The following is a 16543-nucleotide window of genomic DNA, read 5'->3' on the forward strand; positions in this document are numbered from 1 at the left end:
AACTAAAATCAAAATGTGATTGGAGTTAACAGAACGTTTTAATCAACCCCTGTAACACGCAACACTGATTTTTTATTACAAAATAAAAAAAAGAAAAAAAAAAAAATTTTAGAAAAAAAAAATGTAAATTTAAGTCCATCAAAAACTAACATTTCTCTAAAACATACTTCATAAACAAAGAAGAAATGGAAGCTTTCTCTGTCAGTTGTGGTTCTCATATATGTGACATACATTAAAAGGGCATAGAAATAATAGGTAATTTTCTGATTATCTATCAGGTTTCGTCTGTTGTGACAGGTTGGTGGATTGCTAGCTCCTGGGTCATTTCAGGCACTCCAAGACACAGTTCACACCCACAGGTTTGATGCAAGTGAGCAGTTTTATTAGTTAAGAATATAAATCAAAAGAAAACCAGAAATGTATATAAAATACAAATCTAGAACAGATAGCAGCTAAGTATACATGCAAATCCTGACTCCTGAGAGTGAAGCCTAGTGCACAGCATCCAAACAAAGCAGATCTCCCAGGGGCACACAGAGACATCAGATTTTGGATCCTCTGCCCCTTTATACCACGCCTGAGCATTGCAGAAGATTAGGTCCCTTTAACATTGCGTTTTTCTCTACGTCCACAGGTCCCGTCGGGGCATCCGTCCGGACCGCCCCTCCCCCACTCTGCAAAACGTGCTCCGGACGCATGCGCCCGACAGGGCCATTCACTGTTATGGAGCGCACTGCGTTAGCGTGTGCTCTGTTTTGTGCAATTTTGTGCATATATACGTTCTGCAGACGGACACCCGAACATAGGTGGAGCTACAGGGAGGCAGAAGGGACAAAATACAAAGAAAGTCAAAGCTTCTGCAACAGAAAAGCAATACACAGCAATGAAACCAATGAACAATTCCCAAGTCGTGGGATATAATTTATTATCATGATATGAAAAATTAAAGGGAAATTACCACACTTTTTTTTTTAATTTGTCCCAAAATACATTTAAAATATAAAAAACGGAATTAAAAAGTTGGTCAATTTCTGACGACATGCCATTAATTATGGTAAAATATGACCTTTGCTTGCAGGCGTAGCACAGCTAACAGTGTTTGTTATTGATCTGTGCACACATTATATTAGGGTTTCATAGTTAACACATACAGGTTATATCTGGCAGTCAGCCCATCGGTGGGAGTACTTTATTTCTTTTGGTTGACAATACCACAAGATGGCTGTTCCAGTACGTTACCTGCTCAGTAAGGAATACATGTACGTAGTGCATTTAATGCATGCAAATAAACTATACAATGACGTAAAAACATTGATAAAACCATTGAGCACTCCTTCCTTCTGCATTTTTTGCTTTGGACATAATTTTTAATGGTAATGTGGTAGGGAATTAGAAGCAATAAATAGGCGCGTGAATCACTAATCTCAATGTGCAGCTCAGGAGAAGGAGGATAACTGTATCCTTAGCCTTTCCATCCGTGCAGGGAGGAGAGCCACCATTTCCTTGGTGAGTTCCAGCTCTGTCTCCACCGATTTAATGGCCTCCTCATGGTCTGCGCAGTAATTTACAAGAAAAGCGTAACAGTTGAGTGAGATCTGCATGTTTTCCAACTGTTTCTTTCCATCGGCAGTAATGAGCTTTCCATACAGACGAGCAATATGGAACTTGGCTACCAGCGCGGGACGGACGACATCCTCTTCCAATTTCTCAGGGAATTTCTTATCCGGACTTCTTAAGGAATCCAAAAACATTTCGTAGAACTTGATTGCCGCCTGTGCCAGGCTGTTGATTTTCTTGATGGTGTGAGAGTCCATCTCATCCAGTTTATTTCCGATCGCCACCTTCAAGTCCATCATCTCGTAATAGGTGTCCGCCAACTCGAACTGAAGCTGTCTACAGATAAGAAGATAGTACTGCGGGTTTAACTCTTTACATAATGGTTCCAGCATATCTACTCTGCGCTTGTGCATTTTACATCGCCGTTCATAGTCTTCCTCAAAAAAGGCCAGAACCTTAAACAGGGCGCTGTGGTCCTGGATGACTTCTATGTGGTCAGTGACGTGTCCATCCAACTGAAAGTATTCCTTGGCTTCATTTATATAATTTTGCCCTACAAGAAAGACCTCTCTCGCTTCCTTAAAGTCCAATGGAAGTGAACAGTGAACTTTTTCTTCCACAGCTAAAATGGAATCATATAGGTCACTCGATCCAAACAGCACTGCCTTCTTCCGACCCTTTTCCTTCTCATCTTCCTGCTTTTTACGTTCAGCTTTAAGTTCTTCCTGAAGGTCAACATCGAGTTCACCTATGTTGTCCTAAGGCAAAATAAAAAAAAAGCAAAGAAATTGTCACGATAGTGACAAGGAAATATGACGCACGATGCGAAACACAACACAAGGGGTATACCGGGGCCACTTTAACAACAGTGGGCTCTAGCGCTAGTGAGAGGGAAGATTGACACCTCCTCTACTTATCTGCAACTGTACCCTGCACGCCTAGCCAGTCCCTATACAGGTATCTCATCAGTCGCGAGCAGGCAACTCAAGCCTTGAGTGACCCTACAATAGCCCTGGCTAGTGAGTGGACAGATAGGTGACGCCAGCCTCACTACTACACTAAAACAACACACAAGGGAAAGAAAACACAGACAGGATGAAACACACCAACAGACTGCTGCAGTCAGCACCAAGACTGCAGCCTAAACAGCGACTTTTAGAGGAGGGCTCCACCAGCTCCATCCAACTCCAGGCCAAGCATCCAAATGAGAGAGTGAATAACCGGCACCCTCTACTAGGGGCAGATGGTATATATTGGGACTGGGAGTGGTCCAAAATCGGAAACACCCGAGATGGTAATGAGAATGCTTGCTGCCAAGGAATACTGATATTGACCCTCTCCTCCCCAAAGGAAAGGAAACTACATTTAACTACAGGGGTAAGCATAGCAATGGCTTTCAAGCCCTGAATCTGTCATAAGTCTCAAATTTAAAGAAACAGTCATGACAGAAATTATATAAACAAAATAGTAGTGTAGTAGAATATATTTTGCATTTCTGGGAAATCTATGGGAAAAATGCTAGAGTTCCCCATTGATTTCCAGTATACTTAGGGGCTTGAGTCGCGCCCATCCTAGCGTCTAACTGCTGTTAACGAGTACAGAGCAACCGAGTATGGTAGTGCTCTCTCAGCACTATAGAAACATGTTCTGTGGAGTGACAGGTTTATCTATCTAGCATCTGATGGATGAGTCTGGAAGAACGATACCTGCCTTACTGCACCATCCCAACTATGAAGTTTGAAGGGCGGCACGATGACTCAGTGGTTAGCACTGCAGTTTTGTAGCGCTGGGGTCCTGGGTTCAAATCCCACCTATGACAACTGCAAGGAGATTGTACGTTCTGCCTGTGTTTCTGTGGGTTTCCTCTGGGTTCTACGGTTTACTCCCACACTCCAAAGACATACTGATAGGGAATTTAGATTGTGAGCCCCGAAGGGGACAGTGTTGCTCATGTATGTAAAGCGCTATGGAATTAATAGCGCTAGATCAGTGAATAAATATTAAATATATTTTATAATCCTATAAAGTCCCACATACATTAATAGGGGTCTTCGAGGTCTTCTGGGGCCTCAGTGTTCAGACCCTCACTTACCTATCCTTCAGATCACTTTAATACATACATTATATAATTTTTTATATATATACACACTAGCTGTACTACCCGGCTTCGCCCGGGTTAATAACTGCTGTTAACAAAATAGAATGTATTAACAAAAATGTATTCTGCACAGAAAAACCACAAAGCAAATAGATAGAAATGTAATTATTAAATTGTTGCCTATATTAACCAATCAGAGCTCAGATTAATTAACTGTAGCAAAATAGAAGCCAAGCTGTGATTGGTTGCTATTGGCAGTCTGATAAGAAGGGAATTTTGTTTACTTACCGTAAATTCCTTTTCTTCTAGCTCCAATTGGGAGACCCAGACAGTGGGTGTATAGCTACTGCCTCTGGAGGCCGCACAAAGAACTACACTTAAAAGTGTAAGGCCCCTCCCCTTCTGGCTATACACCCTCCCGTAGGAGTACTTCCTCAGTTTTAGTACCAAAGCAAGAAGGAGGAAAGCCAATAACAGTTTCAAAACCAAATTCAATCCGATAACTAGATCGGAGAACTTAAGAAACAACGTGAACAACATGTGCACCCGAAAAAACGAAACCCTAAAAACAGATAGGGCGGGTGCTGGGTCTCCCAATTGGAGCTAGAAGAAAAGGAATTTACGGTAAGTAAACAAAATTCCCTTCTTCTTTTTCGCTCCTAATTGGGAGACCCAGACAGTGGGACGTCCAAAAGCAGTCCCTGGGTGGGTAAAAAGATACCACATGAACGGGCTGTCATACAGCCTCTTCCTACAGGTGGGCCACCGCCGCCTGAAGGACCCGTCTACCTAGGCTGGCGTCTGCCGAAGCGTAGGTATGCACTTGATAGTGTTTGGTAAATGTGTGCAGACTCGACCAAGTAGCCGCCTGGCACACTTGCTGAGCCGTAGCCTGATGCCTCAACGCCCAGGACGCACCAACGGCTCTGGTAGAATGGGCCTTCAGTCCAGATGGAATCTGAAGCCCAGCAGAACGGTATGCGTGAAGAATTGGTTCCTTGATCCACCGCGCCAGGGTGGATTTGGAAGCTTGCGATCCCTTATGCTGACCAGCGACTAGGACAAAGAGCGCATCCGAACGGCGTAGAGGCGCCGTGCGAGAAATGTAAATCCTGAGTGCTCTCACCAGGTCCAACAGATGTAAACCCTTTTCAAATTGGTGAACTGGATGCGGACACAAAGATGGCAAAATGATATCCTGATTGAGATGAAAGGAAGAAACCACCTTGGGAGAAAACTCTGGAATTGGACGCAGTACTACCTTGTCTTGGTGAAACACCAGGAAGGGAGATTTGCAAGATAACGCCGCCAGCTCGGACACTCTTCGAAGAGATGTGACCGCTACAAGAAAAACTACCTTTTGTGAAAGCCGAGAGAGGGGAACCTCTTTCAAGGGCTCGAAAGGCGGCTTTTGAAGAGCAAGGAGAACCTTGTTCAGATCCCAGGGTTCCAATGGCCGTCTGTAAGGAGGAACGATATGACAAACTCCTTGGAGAAACGTGCGTACTTTAGAAAGCTGTGCCAAGCGCTTCTGAAAGAATACGGATAACGCGGAGACTTGACCCTTAAGCGAGCTAAGGGACAAACCTTTTTCCAACCCAGACTGCAGGAAGGAAAGAAAAATTGGCAATGCAAATGGCCAGGGAGAAAACCCTTGAGCCAAGCACCACGCTAAGAATATCTTCCACGTCCTGTGATAGATCTTAGCTGAGGATGGTTTTCTAGCCTGTCTCATTGTGGCAACAACTCCCTGAGACAAACCTGAGGCCGCTAGGATCCAGGACTCAATGGCCACACAGTCAGGTTCAGGGCCGCAGAATTCAGATGGAAAAACGGCCCTTGAGACAGCAGATCTGGACGGTCTGGTAGTGCCCACGGTTGGCCTACCGTGAGATGCCACAGATCCGGGTACCACGACCTTCTTGGCCAATTTGGAGCGACGAGTATGGCTCGCTGGCAGTCGGACTTGATTTTCCGGAGAACTCTGGGTAACAATGCTAGAGGTGGGAACACATAGGGGAGTCGGAACTGCGACCAATCCTGAACCAAGGCGTCTGCCGCCAGCGCTCGGTGATCGTGAGACCGTGCCATGAAAACTGGGACCTTGTTGTTGTGCCGTGACGCCATCAGATCGACGTCCGGCGACCCCCAGCGGTAACAGATCTGTTGAAACACGTCCGGGTGAAGGGACCATTCTCCTGCGTCCATGCCCTGGCGACTGAGAAAGTCCGCTTCCCAGTTTTCCACGCCTGGGATGTGAACTGCAGATATGGTGGACGCTCTGCTTTCCACCCACGTCAAAATCCGCTGGACTTCTTGAAAAGCTTGGCGACTGCGTGTTCCCCCTTGGTGGTTGATGTACGCCACCGCCGTGGAATTGTCCGACTGAATCCGAATCTGCTTGCCTTCCAGCCATTGTTGGAAGGCTCGCAGGGCAAGATAGATTGCTCTGATTTCCAGAACATTGATCTGCAAGGTGGACTCTTCCTGAGTCCACGTTCCCTGAGCCCTGTGGTGGAGAAACACCGCTCCCCACCCTGATAGGCTCGCATCTGTCGTGACCACTGCCCAGGACGGGGGAAGGAACGACTTTCCCTGTGACAATGAGTTGGGGAGAAGCCACCAACGTAGAGAGTCCTTGGCAGTCTGAGAGAGGGAGACAGTCCTGTCGAGGGACGTCGATTTCCCATCCCATTGGCGCAGAATGTCCCATTGGAGAGGGCGCAGATGAAACTGCGCGAACGGGACTGCCTCCATTGCTGCTACCATCTTTCCTAGGAAATGCATGAGGCGCCTCAGTGAGTGCGACTGGCTCTGAAGGAGAGATTGCACTCCAGTCCGTAGCGAGCACTGCTTGTCCAGTGGAAGCCTCACTATCGCTGATAGAGTATGAAACTCCATGCCAAGATAAGTCAGAGATTGGGTCGGGGTTAGATGAGACTTTGGAAAGTTGATAATCCACCCGAAAGTCTGGAGGGTGTCTAGCGCCACCTTCAGACTGTGTTGGCATGCTTCTTGAGAGGATGCCTTTATAAGCAGGTCGTCTAGATACGGGATGACCGAGTGACCCTGCGAGTGCAGAACAGCTACTACTGCTGCCATGACTTTGGTGAAGACCCGGGGGGCTGTTGCCAGACCGAAGGGTAACGCTACGAACTGTAGGTGCTCGTCGTGTATGACGAAACGTAGGAAACGCTGATGCTCTGGTGCAATCGGCACGTGGAGATACGCATCTTTGATGTCTATTGATGCTAGAAAATCTCCCTGAGACATTGAGGCTATGACGGAGCGTAGGGATTCCATCCGGAACCTCCTGACTTTTACGTGTCTGTTGAGCAACTTCAGATCCAGGACGGGACGATACGATCCGTCCTTTTTTGGGACCACAAACAGATTGGAGTAAAAACCGTGACCCTGTTCCTGAAAAGGGACGGAGGTCACCACTCCTTCCGCCTTTAGAGCGGCCACCGCCTGCAACAGAGCATCGGCTCGGTCTGGTGGTGGAGAAGTTCGGAAGAAACGAGTTGGCGGACGAGAACTGAACTCTATCCTGTACCCGTGAGATAGAATATCTCTCACCCAACGGTCCTTGACGCTTGCTAGCCAAATGTCGCCAAAGTGGGACAGCCTCCCCCCGACCGCGGGTGTGGGCATCGGAGACCGCAAGTCAGGAGGACGTCGTTTTGGCAACGGTTCCTCCGGCTGGTCTTTTTGGGCGTGACTGAGACCTCCAAGAATTTGAACGTCTCTGGTCCTTTTGAGTCTTTTTTGACGAGGCGAATTGGGACTTGCCCTGTCCTCGAAAGGACCGATAACCAGACTGACCCCTCCTCTGTTGGGGCTTGTTTTGTCTGTGTTGTGGCAAGGAAGAGTCCTTACCCTTGGAGTGTTTGATGATTTCATCCAAACGCTCTCCAAATAATCGGTCACGAGAAAAAGGCAAATTGGTTAAGCACTTCTTGGAATGAGAATCTGCTTTCCAATGTCTCAACCACAGAGCCCTACGCAAAACAACTGAGTTGGCTGACGCCACTGCCGTGCGGCTTGTAGCGTCCAGAACAGCATTAATCGCGTACGACGCGAATGCCGCCATTTGCGAGGTCAATGGCGCTACCTGCGGGGCAAATGCACGTGTGACTGAGTCGACTCGCGCAAGCCCGGCCGTGATAGCTTGGAGTGCCCATACGGCCGCAAAAGAAGGCGCTAATGACGCTCCAATCGCTTCATAGATGGATTTCAGCCAGAGCTCCATCTGCCTGTCAGTGGCATCTTTAAGTGCCGCTCCATCTTCAACAGCAACCAAGGATCTAGCTGCAAGCCTGGAAATTGGAGGATCCACTTTTGGACACTGGGTCCAACCCTTGACCACTTCAGAGGGAAAAGGGTAGCGTGTATCTTTAAGTCGTTTAGGAAAACGCCTTTCAGGATAAGCGTGGGGTTTCTGGATTGCGTCTCTGAAGTCAGCGTGGTCCAGAAAAGTGCTTAATGTACGCTTAGGGTATCTGAAATGGATTCTCTCGTGCTGCGAAGCTGACTCCTCTACAGGAGGAGCTGGTGGGGAAATATTCAACATCTTATTGATGTTAAATATAAGATCATTAACTATGGCGTCACCATCTGGTGTATCTAGATTGAGAGCGGTCCCAGGATCAGAATCCTGATCAGTTACGTCCGCCTCATCACCCATAGATTCATCCCGCTGGGATCCAGACCATTGAGATGAATGTGAAGGCCCGTCATAACGAGCCCGCTTAGGCTGCCCGGGGCCATCGTCCGAGTCAGAGTCTTCACCCTGAGGTGTAGATGCCCGTCCCGGAGCTAGGAGCTGAGGGGGACCAGGGGGCAATACATGCACAGTGTCCGTGGTCTGAAGTACAGGCCTAGCTCGCAATGTGTCAAGAATTTGCGACATAGTGAGAGACATTCTGTCAGCAAAAGCTGCAAACTCAGTTCCTGTCACCTGGACAGCATTCACAGGTGGTACACCCTGGGACACGTCCAGCAGAGGTCCCGACTGTGCAAGCGCCGCAGGGGCCGAGCACTGCACACAATGGGGGTCCGTGGAGCCTGCCGGTAGAAAAGTCCCACATGCGGTGCAGGAAGCATACAATGTCTGTGCCTTGGCACCCTTGCGTTTTACGGGCGACATGCTGCTGGCTCTCTGCATGTGAGAGAGTCTATAGCCAAAGGGCGACCAGCGCTATGTAATACCAAGTATTTGTAGCAACAAAATACTAAGAATACTACGAGCACAAGAGGGGGTGAGCCCTGGGGGCTGCTTACCGCCCGCTGAACAGCGGGTAACCTTGTCTGGGTCTCCCCGGCTCCCCTCTGCAGCTCAGCGTGTCAGCAAGAATGGCTGCCGGCTAATGTGGAGAGGGGCGGTCCGTGGGAGTTCCCAAACAAAAGTGCGGGAACAGTGTCCCCTCTGTGCTGACTGTGAGGGCTGGAGTATGTAAAAACGACTCCAGCCCTCAGCGCTGATGCACTGGCCAGCGTCCCGCCCCTCTCCTGACTGGCAGGTCTGGGGGCGGGAACGAACGAAAGCAGGCCGCAAAAGCCGGGGACTCGAGTTATCAGCGCGGCCGCCGTAAAAGCGCGGGCCGCGCTGAAGTCCCCGGCGCACTACAAGTGCCAGCCGCGCCGCTGTTCCAGCGGCCGGCGCGACCGAGTCCTAGACGTGGGCAGCGTCCCGCCCCTCTCCTGACTGGCAGGTCTGGGGGCGGGAACGAACGGAAGCAGGCCGCAAAAGCCGGGGACTGTAGTGATCAGCGCGGCCGCCGTAAAAGCGCAGGCCGCGCTGAAGTCCCCGGCGCACTACAAGTGCCAGCCGTGCCGCAGTCCCAGCGGCCGGCGCGGCCGATTCCCATAAGTGTGCCTGCTTCAGCTAAGCTGAATGAGGCCATGGCACAGGCGCCGCAGCGCTGATGTCCCCCGGCGCACTACAACACCCAGCATGCTGCGGTGTGAGCGCCAAATGCACGGGGACACAGAGTACCTTAAGGAAGCAGGGCCATGTCCCTGATGTACTCCGCTCCATCCAGCATCTTCTCCAGGGGCTGTAGATGGAGCACGGTCTCAGTGCCTGGAGACCGGTAAATCCCACTTCACCCAGAGCCCTGTAAAAAGGGATGGGGAAGGAATCAGCATGTGGGCTCCTGCCGCCGTACCCGCAATGGGTACCTCAACCTTACAAACACCTCCGACATAAGTGGGGTGAGAAGGGAGCATGCTGGGAGTCTGTATAGACCCTCTTTTCTTCCATCCGACATAGTCAGCAGCTGCTGCTGACTAAAAACAATGGAGCTATGCGTGCGTGTCTGACCTCCTTGCGCACAAAGCTAAAACTGAGGAAGTACTCCTACGGGAGGGTGTATAGCCAGAAGGGGAGGGGCCTTACACTTTTAAGTGTAGTTCTTTGTGCGGCCTCCAGAGGCAGTAGCTATACACCCACTGTCTGGGTCTCCCAATTAGGAGCGAAAAAGAAATCTCCAGTTAACAGAAAGCCCTCCCCCCTGACAGTATATATTAGCTCACACACACACATAATAGACAGGTCATGTGTCGGTCTCTTTGTGTCGGTCTCTTACCCTGTCTGTATCTGTCTCTTTCCCTGGCTGCATTGTGACATGCCAACATTCCATATAAGGGCGTGGCTGCGCATTCTTCTGAAGTTCTGGCTGCACTGTGGCTCCCAGCTCCATTCGCTTTAACGGAGGCAGGTTTTTTGGCGAATAACTAAAGAGCGGGGTTAAAATTTCCCCTCAAAACATAGCCTATGGTGGGGCGGAGCTAGCCGATGGCACACTGAGATGCTGTAAGAAGGAGCTCCCACATACCAGCGGTGAATTCTCACACTTCAAAGGCACTCACCGGGTCCAGGATCAGTAATGGCACGCAGGAGAGGACGGGGGACGAGTGTACAGACTCCAGAGGGGGAAGGTACAGATATCACCCGCTTTTTCGGGACCTCAGCCTCCCAGCCTGATACCTCTGCTCTCTCCAACATGGCGCCGGCAGACACTGAGGCAGGAGATAACGCTGAGCAAACATGCAGAGGAGCTACCTCACTGTCTCCTCACACAACAGCAGCCAGCTCAGCCATAAACATAGATAAGGCACAGCAGGACACTACAGAAGGGAGTGTTGAAAACCCCCTGTCCCAGCCACAAAAGCGACTGCCAGATAAACTGCAGGCAGAGCAGGGCCCCAGCTCTGTGATACAGCAGACCCCAGCAGCCATGGGAAGCAGATCTGTGACACCCGGAGAGGAACCTGTAATACCACAACAACAGCACACATCACCTAAAGAACAAAGATCCCCCCCCTCCAACACCTCCACCCGCAGAAACAAGGGAGAGAAGAATAAATCAGACCAGACACAGGAGCAAGAAGACGATTGGGATTGGAAAGCACATATCAGATCAATTCCAACCAGGCAGGAAATGGACTCTTTGCTGGGGAAACTGAGGGAATCCCATAAGCAAGACATGGCCTCTATACAATCAGAAATCAAACAAATTGGCCAGCGTGTAGCAGCTACAGAAGAGGTGCAGGAACAGGTATTTTCCCATATAGAATCACATCAACAAGTCCTATCAGAGCACACGGCCCAGATACAGGACATTCTGACCCACTTAGACGATATTGAAAACAGACATCGCCGTAATAACTTAAGAATTAGAGGCCTCACAGAAGCAGTGGCACCACCACAGCTGGATGAATGGGCACAAAAATTCTTTACCCGTCTCCTCCAACGCGACCCAGAACAACGCATAGAACTGGACCGCATCCACAGATCCCTAGGCCCCAAATCTCCTGATCCGGCCAGACCAAGAGATGTGATATGTCGGGTCCACTTCTATAAAGAAAAGGAGGCCATACTACAAAGATGCAGAGAGAAAGGAGCGGGTACATATAAAGGGACACCTCTGATTGTCCTACCAGACCTAGCACGGAGGACACTGCAACTACGCAAGGCCTTAAGACCACTACTCCAATCCCTCAAAGATAAGGATGTTCCTTATCGCTGGGGATATCCGTTCCAACTCACAGCAAAGAAAAATGGGAAGTCGGCGGTCTTCCGGTCCTTGGGAGACCTCCCCAACTTCCTAGGGACTTTTGAACTGCCTATGATCAGCCTGCCAGATTGGCCAACCCCGGGGGGCCCTGCACCCTTACCACCAAGAGAGTACTGGCGACAAGTCCAGAAGAGAAGGGGTGGAGGATCCCCCCGTGATATACACCGCTGAATATCGCTGACCATCCAAAGAAAAGGACAAAAACTTCTTGGAAAACCAGGAGGCGAGATATAAATTGATTGTATTGGACTGCTTACCTGTTCATAGAGCGTCATGTATCAGTATCTTCTCTCCTCACGCTTACTTTCCTAGTCCCCCCCCCTTTTTTTTTTTTTTTTTTTTTTCTTTCTCTTTTTTTTTTTTTCTTCTTCTTTTCTTCTCTTTCCTTCTCTCTCTCCCTACTCCCCTCCACTCGCCCCCTCTCCCCTCCCCTTATACCTCTTCCTTCGTATCATTCCCACCTTGCGTCTTCCTCTTCACACACCTTCTATGAGCGCACTACTTCCTACAAACTAACTCTACTCAACCCATCTTCCCTCCCCAGCACACATACTTACAAAGGACACATGCCCTACACTAATTTCTACCTCCTTCCTCTCCCCCCCTCTTAGACATGCTCTCTACATACACCACTCCATACGCCTCCTACACTCCGTCCTCCCACTTCTCCCCACGTCCTCCCCCCTGGTCATTTGCCCTACACCACTTCATATTTATTTATTTATTTATTTTTTTTTTTTATTGTCTCACTCAATCTGTTGCTCCCCCTTTCATTCTTTACATCTGGATCTGATACTGAGCTCTGGTTTAATGGCATTTTATATTGAGTTGATAGCCTCGTGTTCTCCTCCCGATGTGCGATCCATACCCAAAACACACCAAGTAATTGGGGGTGTGGGGGAGGGGAATGGAAAAGTGATTAATCACTACTAGACTGTATACGTTGATTGTTATTTATATTACTTGTGGGCGTTCGCCGCAGAAGGGAGTTCCTGAAAGACCGTAGGCTTTCCCGCACCTCTATTAGGGACGTGGCAGAGTGCCACATTAGACAATAGTCTACCAGTAGATACCTAAGATCAGTAGGCACCCTAGTCCTACTTAGCTTATCTAATTTTACCTTTCACCACTATCTTATCTCTGCTCTTTCTCTTCTCCCCTTGGTTTTCCCTATACCCTGCCTACCCTTTTCTGTGATGTCGCACCTCACCTTTTGCACTTACAATACTAAAGGCTTAAATAAACCCGAAAAGAGAAGTCAGATCCTATATCGCCTGCACAGGAAGGGAGTTAAAATAGCCCTATTTCAAGAGACACACTTCATAGCCTCCAACACTCCCAACTGTAAAACCAAGAATTACCCGACATGGTTCCATGGCCCACACCCCAACAAGAAGGCATGTGGGGTTTCCATTGCTTTTCACAAGACATTCCAGCCAACAGTTCTCAACACGCTCACTAGCCCAGAGGGACGCTGGCTATTTCTTAAAATATCTTTCCTGAATAATACTTATACAATCGCTAACATCTATTTCCCAAATCAGGACCAGGTATCCTTTGGAGTGGAGACTCTGGAGAAGCTGGCAGAGTTTGCGGGTGGCACCTGTATCATCTTGGGAGGAGACTTCAACCTTGTGCTGGATCCAGCCATGGATTCGTCCTCTGGTAGGTCTGCAATCCCCTCCTCGGCACTACGCAGATTAAAACGAGAACTAACATCCCTTAAACTAGTCGATCTTTGGAGGGTCTTACATCCCGGAATCAGAGACTACAGTTTTCATTCCACAGTTCATAATAGCTACACCAGACTAGACCACATTTTCATATCCCACGACCTGCTAGACAAATCCCCGCGTTGTTCAATGGATGTTTTTCTCTGGTCGGACCACGCACCAGTATATGGGGAAATTGGGGTGAGAGATATGGGGGGGGTGGGACACACATGGAGACTGAACGACAACCTGCTCAAGAATGAGCAATGCCTGGAGGATATTCATAAAACCATTGCAAACTTCAAAATAGATCATATGGCAGATCCCACACCTGCCCCGGTCAAATGGGAAGCGTTGAAATGTATGATCAGGGGGGTCTGCATATCCCATGGATCAAGAATTAAAAAAGAAAGTGCAAGGGAACTAAAAGAACTGTTAGCACAACTAGGCCATAAAGAAACGATAAACAAAACCAAATCCAGTGACACCATTAAAACGGAAATTTCTACTATCCGCCACCAAATATTATCTATCCTTGACCAAAAATCACTGTGTATCAGAGATAAATTTCGTAGGAATATCTTTGAGTTTGGAGATAAAAGTGGACGATTGTTAGCCAGGACCCTTCACCCCAGACAGGCACAAACCCCAATATTAGCGTTAAACTCACAGACAGGTACCCAGATACATTCCACCCCTGACATATTAGAAGAATTCAGAAACTACTATACAAAACTTTATAACATCCCATCCCCACATACCCCATCACCTGATGCGAGACATCGCGACATTTGGGAATACTTAAACAAATATGCCCCAGACCCCCTTGAAGATGCGGTAGCTGAAGACATAGACGAGGATTTCTCAGACACAGAGCTAAGCGATGCCATTAAAACCCTTAAAGTGGGTAAAAGCCCTGGTCCTGATGGGTTCACCCCCCGGTTTTACAAAATATGTGGAGGGGCCTGCAGCCCTATAATGCTGAAAGCCTTCAATTCCATAACCAACACATGCCAGTTCCCTAAACAGACACTCCAAGCCCGAATAACTGTAATCCCCAAGCCTGGCAGGGACCCACTGACCTGCTCTAATTACAGACCTATCTCACTAATAAATGTGGATATTAAATTGTACTCTAAAATGATAGCCCTGAGACTAGGCCCCCTCATACCCAAACTAATCCACAAAGACCAGGTGGGATTTGTCCCAGGGAGGGAGGCACGGGACAACACTATTAGAACCCTGTCCCTAGTGGCCCAGGCACGTCAGCGTCAAATCCCAATGTGCCTCTTGACAGTAGATGCCGAAAAGGCATTTGACAGAGTCCATTGGTTTTTTTTAGAAGCCACAATGCAGGCAATCGGCGTCCGTTCGCGCTTACTACAATGGATAAAAGCATTATATCACGAACCAACGGCACAAGTGGGCGTGAACGGACGCCTGTCAGCTCCATTTAATATTAGAAACGGTACCAGACAGGGATGCCCCCTATCGCCATACCTATACATCCTGGTAATGGAATCCTTAGCAAATGCACTCAGGGAAAACCCTTCGATAAAAGGGATACAGATAGGACAAACATCTCATAAATTAGCACTATTTGCGGACGATCTCTTGATATATGTGACACAGCCGAAGACTAGTTTGCCCAACATACTGCAGGAGTTTGAGATCTTTGGCAGACTCTCCAATTTTAAAGTAAACCTACAAAAAACAGAGATCTTAAATGTATCGCTACCATCCGTAGAAGAGAATACTCTCAAACCCGCCTTCCCCTTTAAGTGGGCCAGCAATTACATTAAATATCTGGGGATCAGGGTTTCTCCCAACCACCAAGATCTATATAATTACAATTTCCCAGACCTTTTAAAAAATATCCACAAAGACCTCATAGCATGGCATAACCTCCCCATTTCCTGGTTCGGCAGGGTCAATACAATTAAAATGGATGTCCTACCTAAAATACTATACCTGTTTCAAACTGTCCCACTGAACCTAGGAGAAAATGTCTTCCTCAAGTTAAAGAAGATGATCAGCAATTTTATATGGCGTGGCACCAAACCCCGACTGAAATACTCAATGCTGACTAAATCTCGCTGGGACGGAGGGGCGGGGCTCCCAGATCTTAAAGCTTATCACGCAGCAGCGGTGGGTGGTTGCATATTGGATCTCCTGCACAGTAAAGACAGAAAATTGTGGGTGGAGATTGAATGTGACCTATGCCCGAATATGGCACACGGAATCTTCTGGTTGTCATCTAGAACTAACCTTGGGACCCTGGGAGTTTCCCCGATCCTCTTGTCCCTGGCTACAGCGTGGAGGACAGCCAATAGACGATATAGATTGACAGGAGAACCGGGTCCTATGACGCCTCTGGTGGGCAACCCCGCGTTTCAATGCTGGTTTCACGAACCTCATCCCAGACTGATTTCAACGCCAATGGGAAGGATTCCACGAGTTAAAGACGTAATTACCCAACAGGGATGCAAACCACTGATATCCCTGCTTGGAGACCGGCCACGGGAACCAGGTTACTGGTTCCAATATCTACAACTACGTAGTTTCATAGATTCTCTGGCTCCGGGATCTGAGATACATAAGGATCTGACTCCATTTGAAAAACTATGCTTCCTTAGAGAAACACCCCCTCACATAGTCTCAATAATCTACAACATAGCAGTGCCCGAGGGGGGTGGAGGAGACGACTTGCCTGACTACGTTAGACATTGGCAAACAGAATTGTGCCAGACTTTTCCCAAGGCACAATGGTGTAAGTCATTTAACCTAACACACAAATCCACCATTTCTTGTAGAATGCAGGAACTCAATTATAAAATCCTCTCACGGTGGTATAGGACACCCGCCAGACTACATAAAATGTTCCCAGAGGTATCTGACGCCTGTTGGAGGTGCAAGACCTCAGTGGGCACAATGCTACATATCTGGTGGACCTGCCCAGGGATACAGGGTCTTTGGAAAGATGTCTTTGCTCTCTATAACCATTTACATCACACGGAAGTGACACCCTCACCGGAAGTGGCCCTCTTATCAATGTATACAGGGGCAGTCTCCAAGGCGAAGAAAGGCTTGCTCTC

General features: G+C 48.4%; 1 protein-coding gene across 1 annotated transcript in view; it reads right to left on the bottom strand.

The window, feature by feature from the left end:
• Window positions 1–360: 360 nt before the first annotated feature.
• Window positions 361–16543, bottom strand: part of KIFBP (kinesin family binding protein) — an 88363-nt gene continuing 72180 nt past the window's right edge. Inside the window, exon 7 of the mRNA XM_075348796.1 lies at window positions 361–2315. Within this exon, the coding sequence (XP_075204911.1) occupies window positions 1437–2315 (879 nt within the window). The 3' untranslated portion in view covers window positions 361–1436. The remainder of the gene's footprint in view (window positions 2316–16543) is intronic.

Source organism: Anomaloglossus baeobatrachus, chromosome 5 (assembly GCF_048569485.1).
Source record: "Anomaloglossus baeobatrachus isolate aAnoBae1 chromosome 5, aAnoBae1.hap1, whole genome shotgun sequence".
In the NCBI taxonomy this organism is placed as follows: domain Eukaryota; kingdom Metazoa; phylum Chordata; class Amphibia; order Anura; family Aromobatidae; genus Anomaloglossus; species Anomaloglossus baeobatrachus.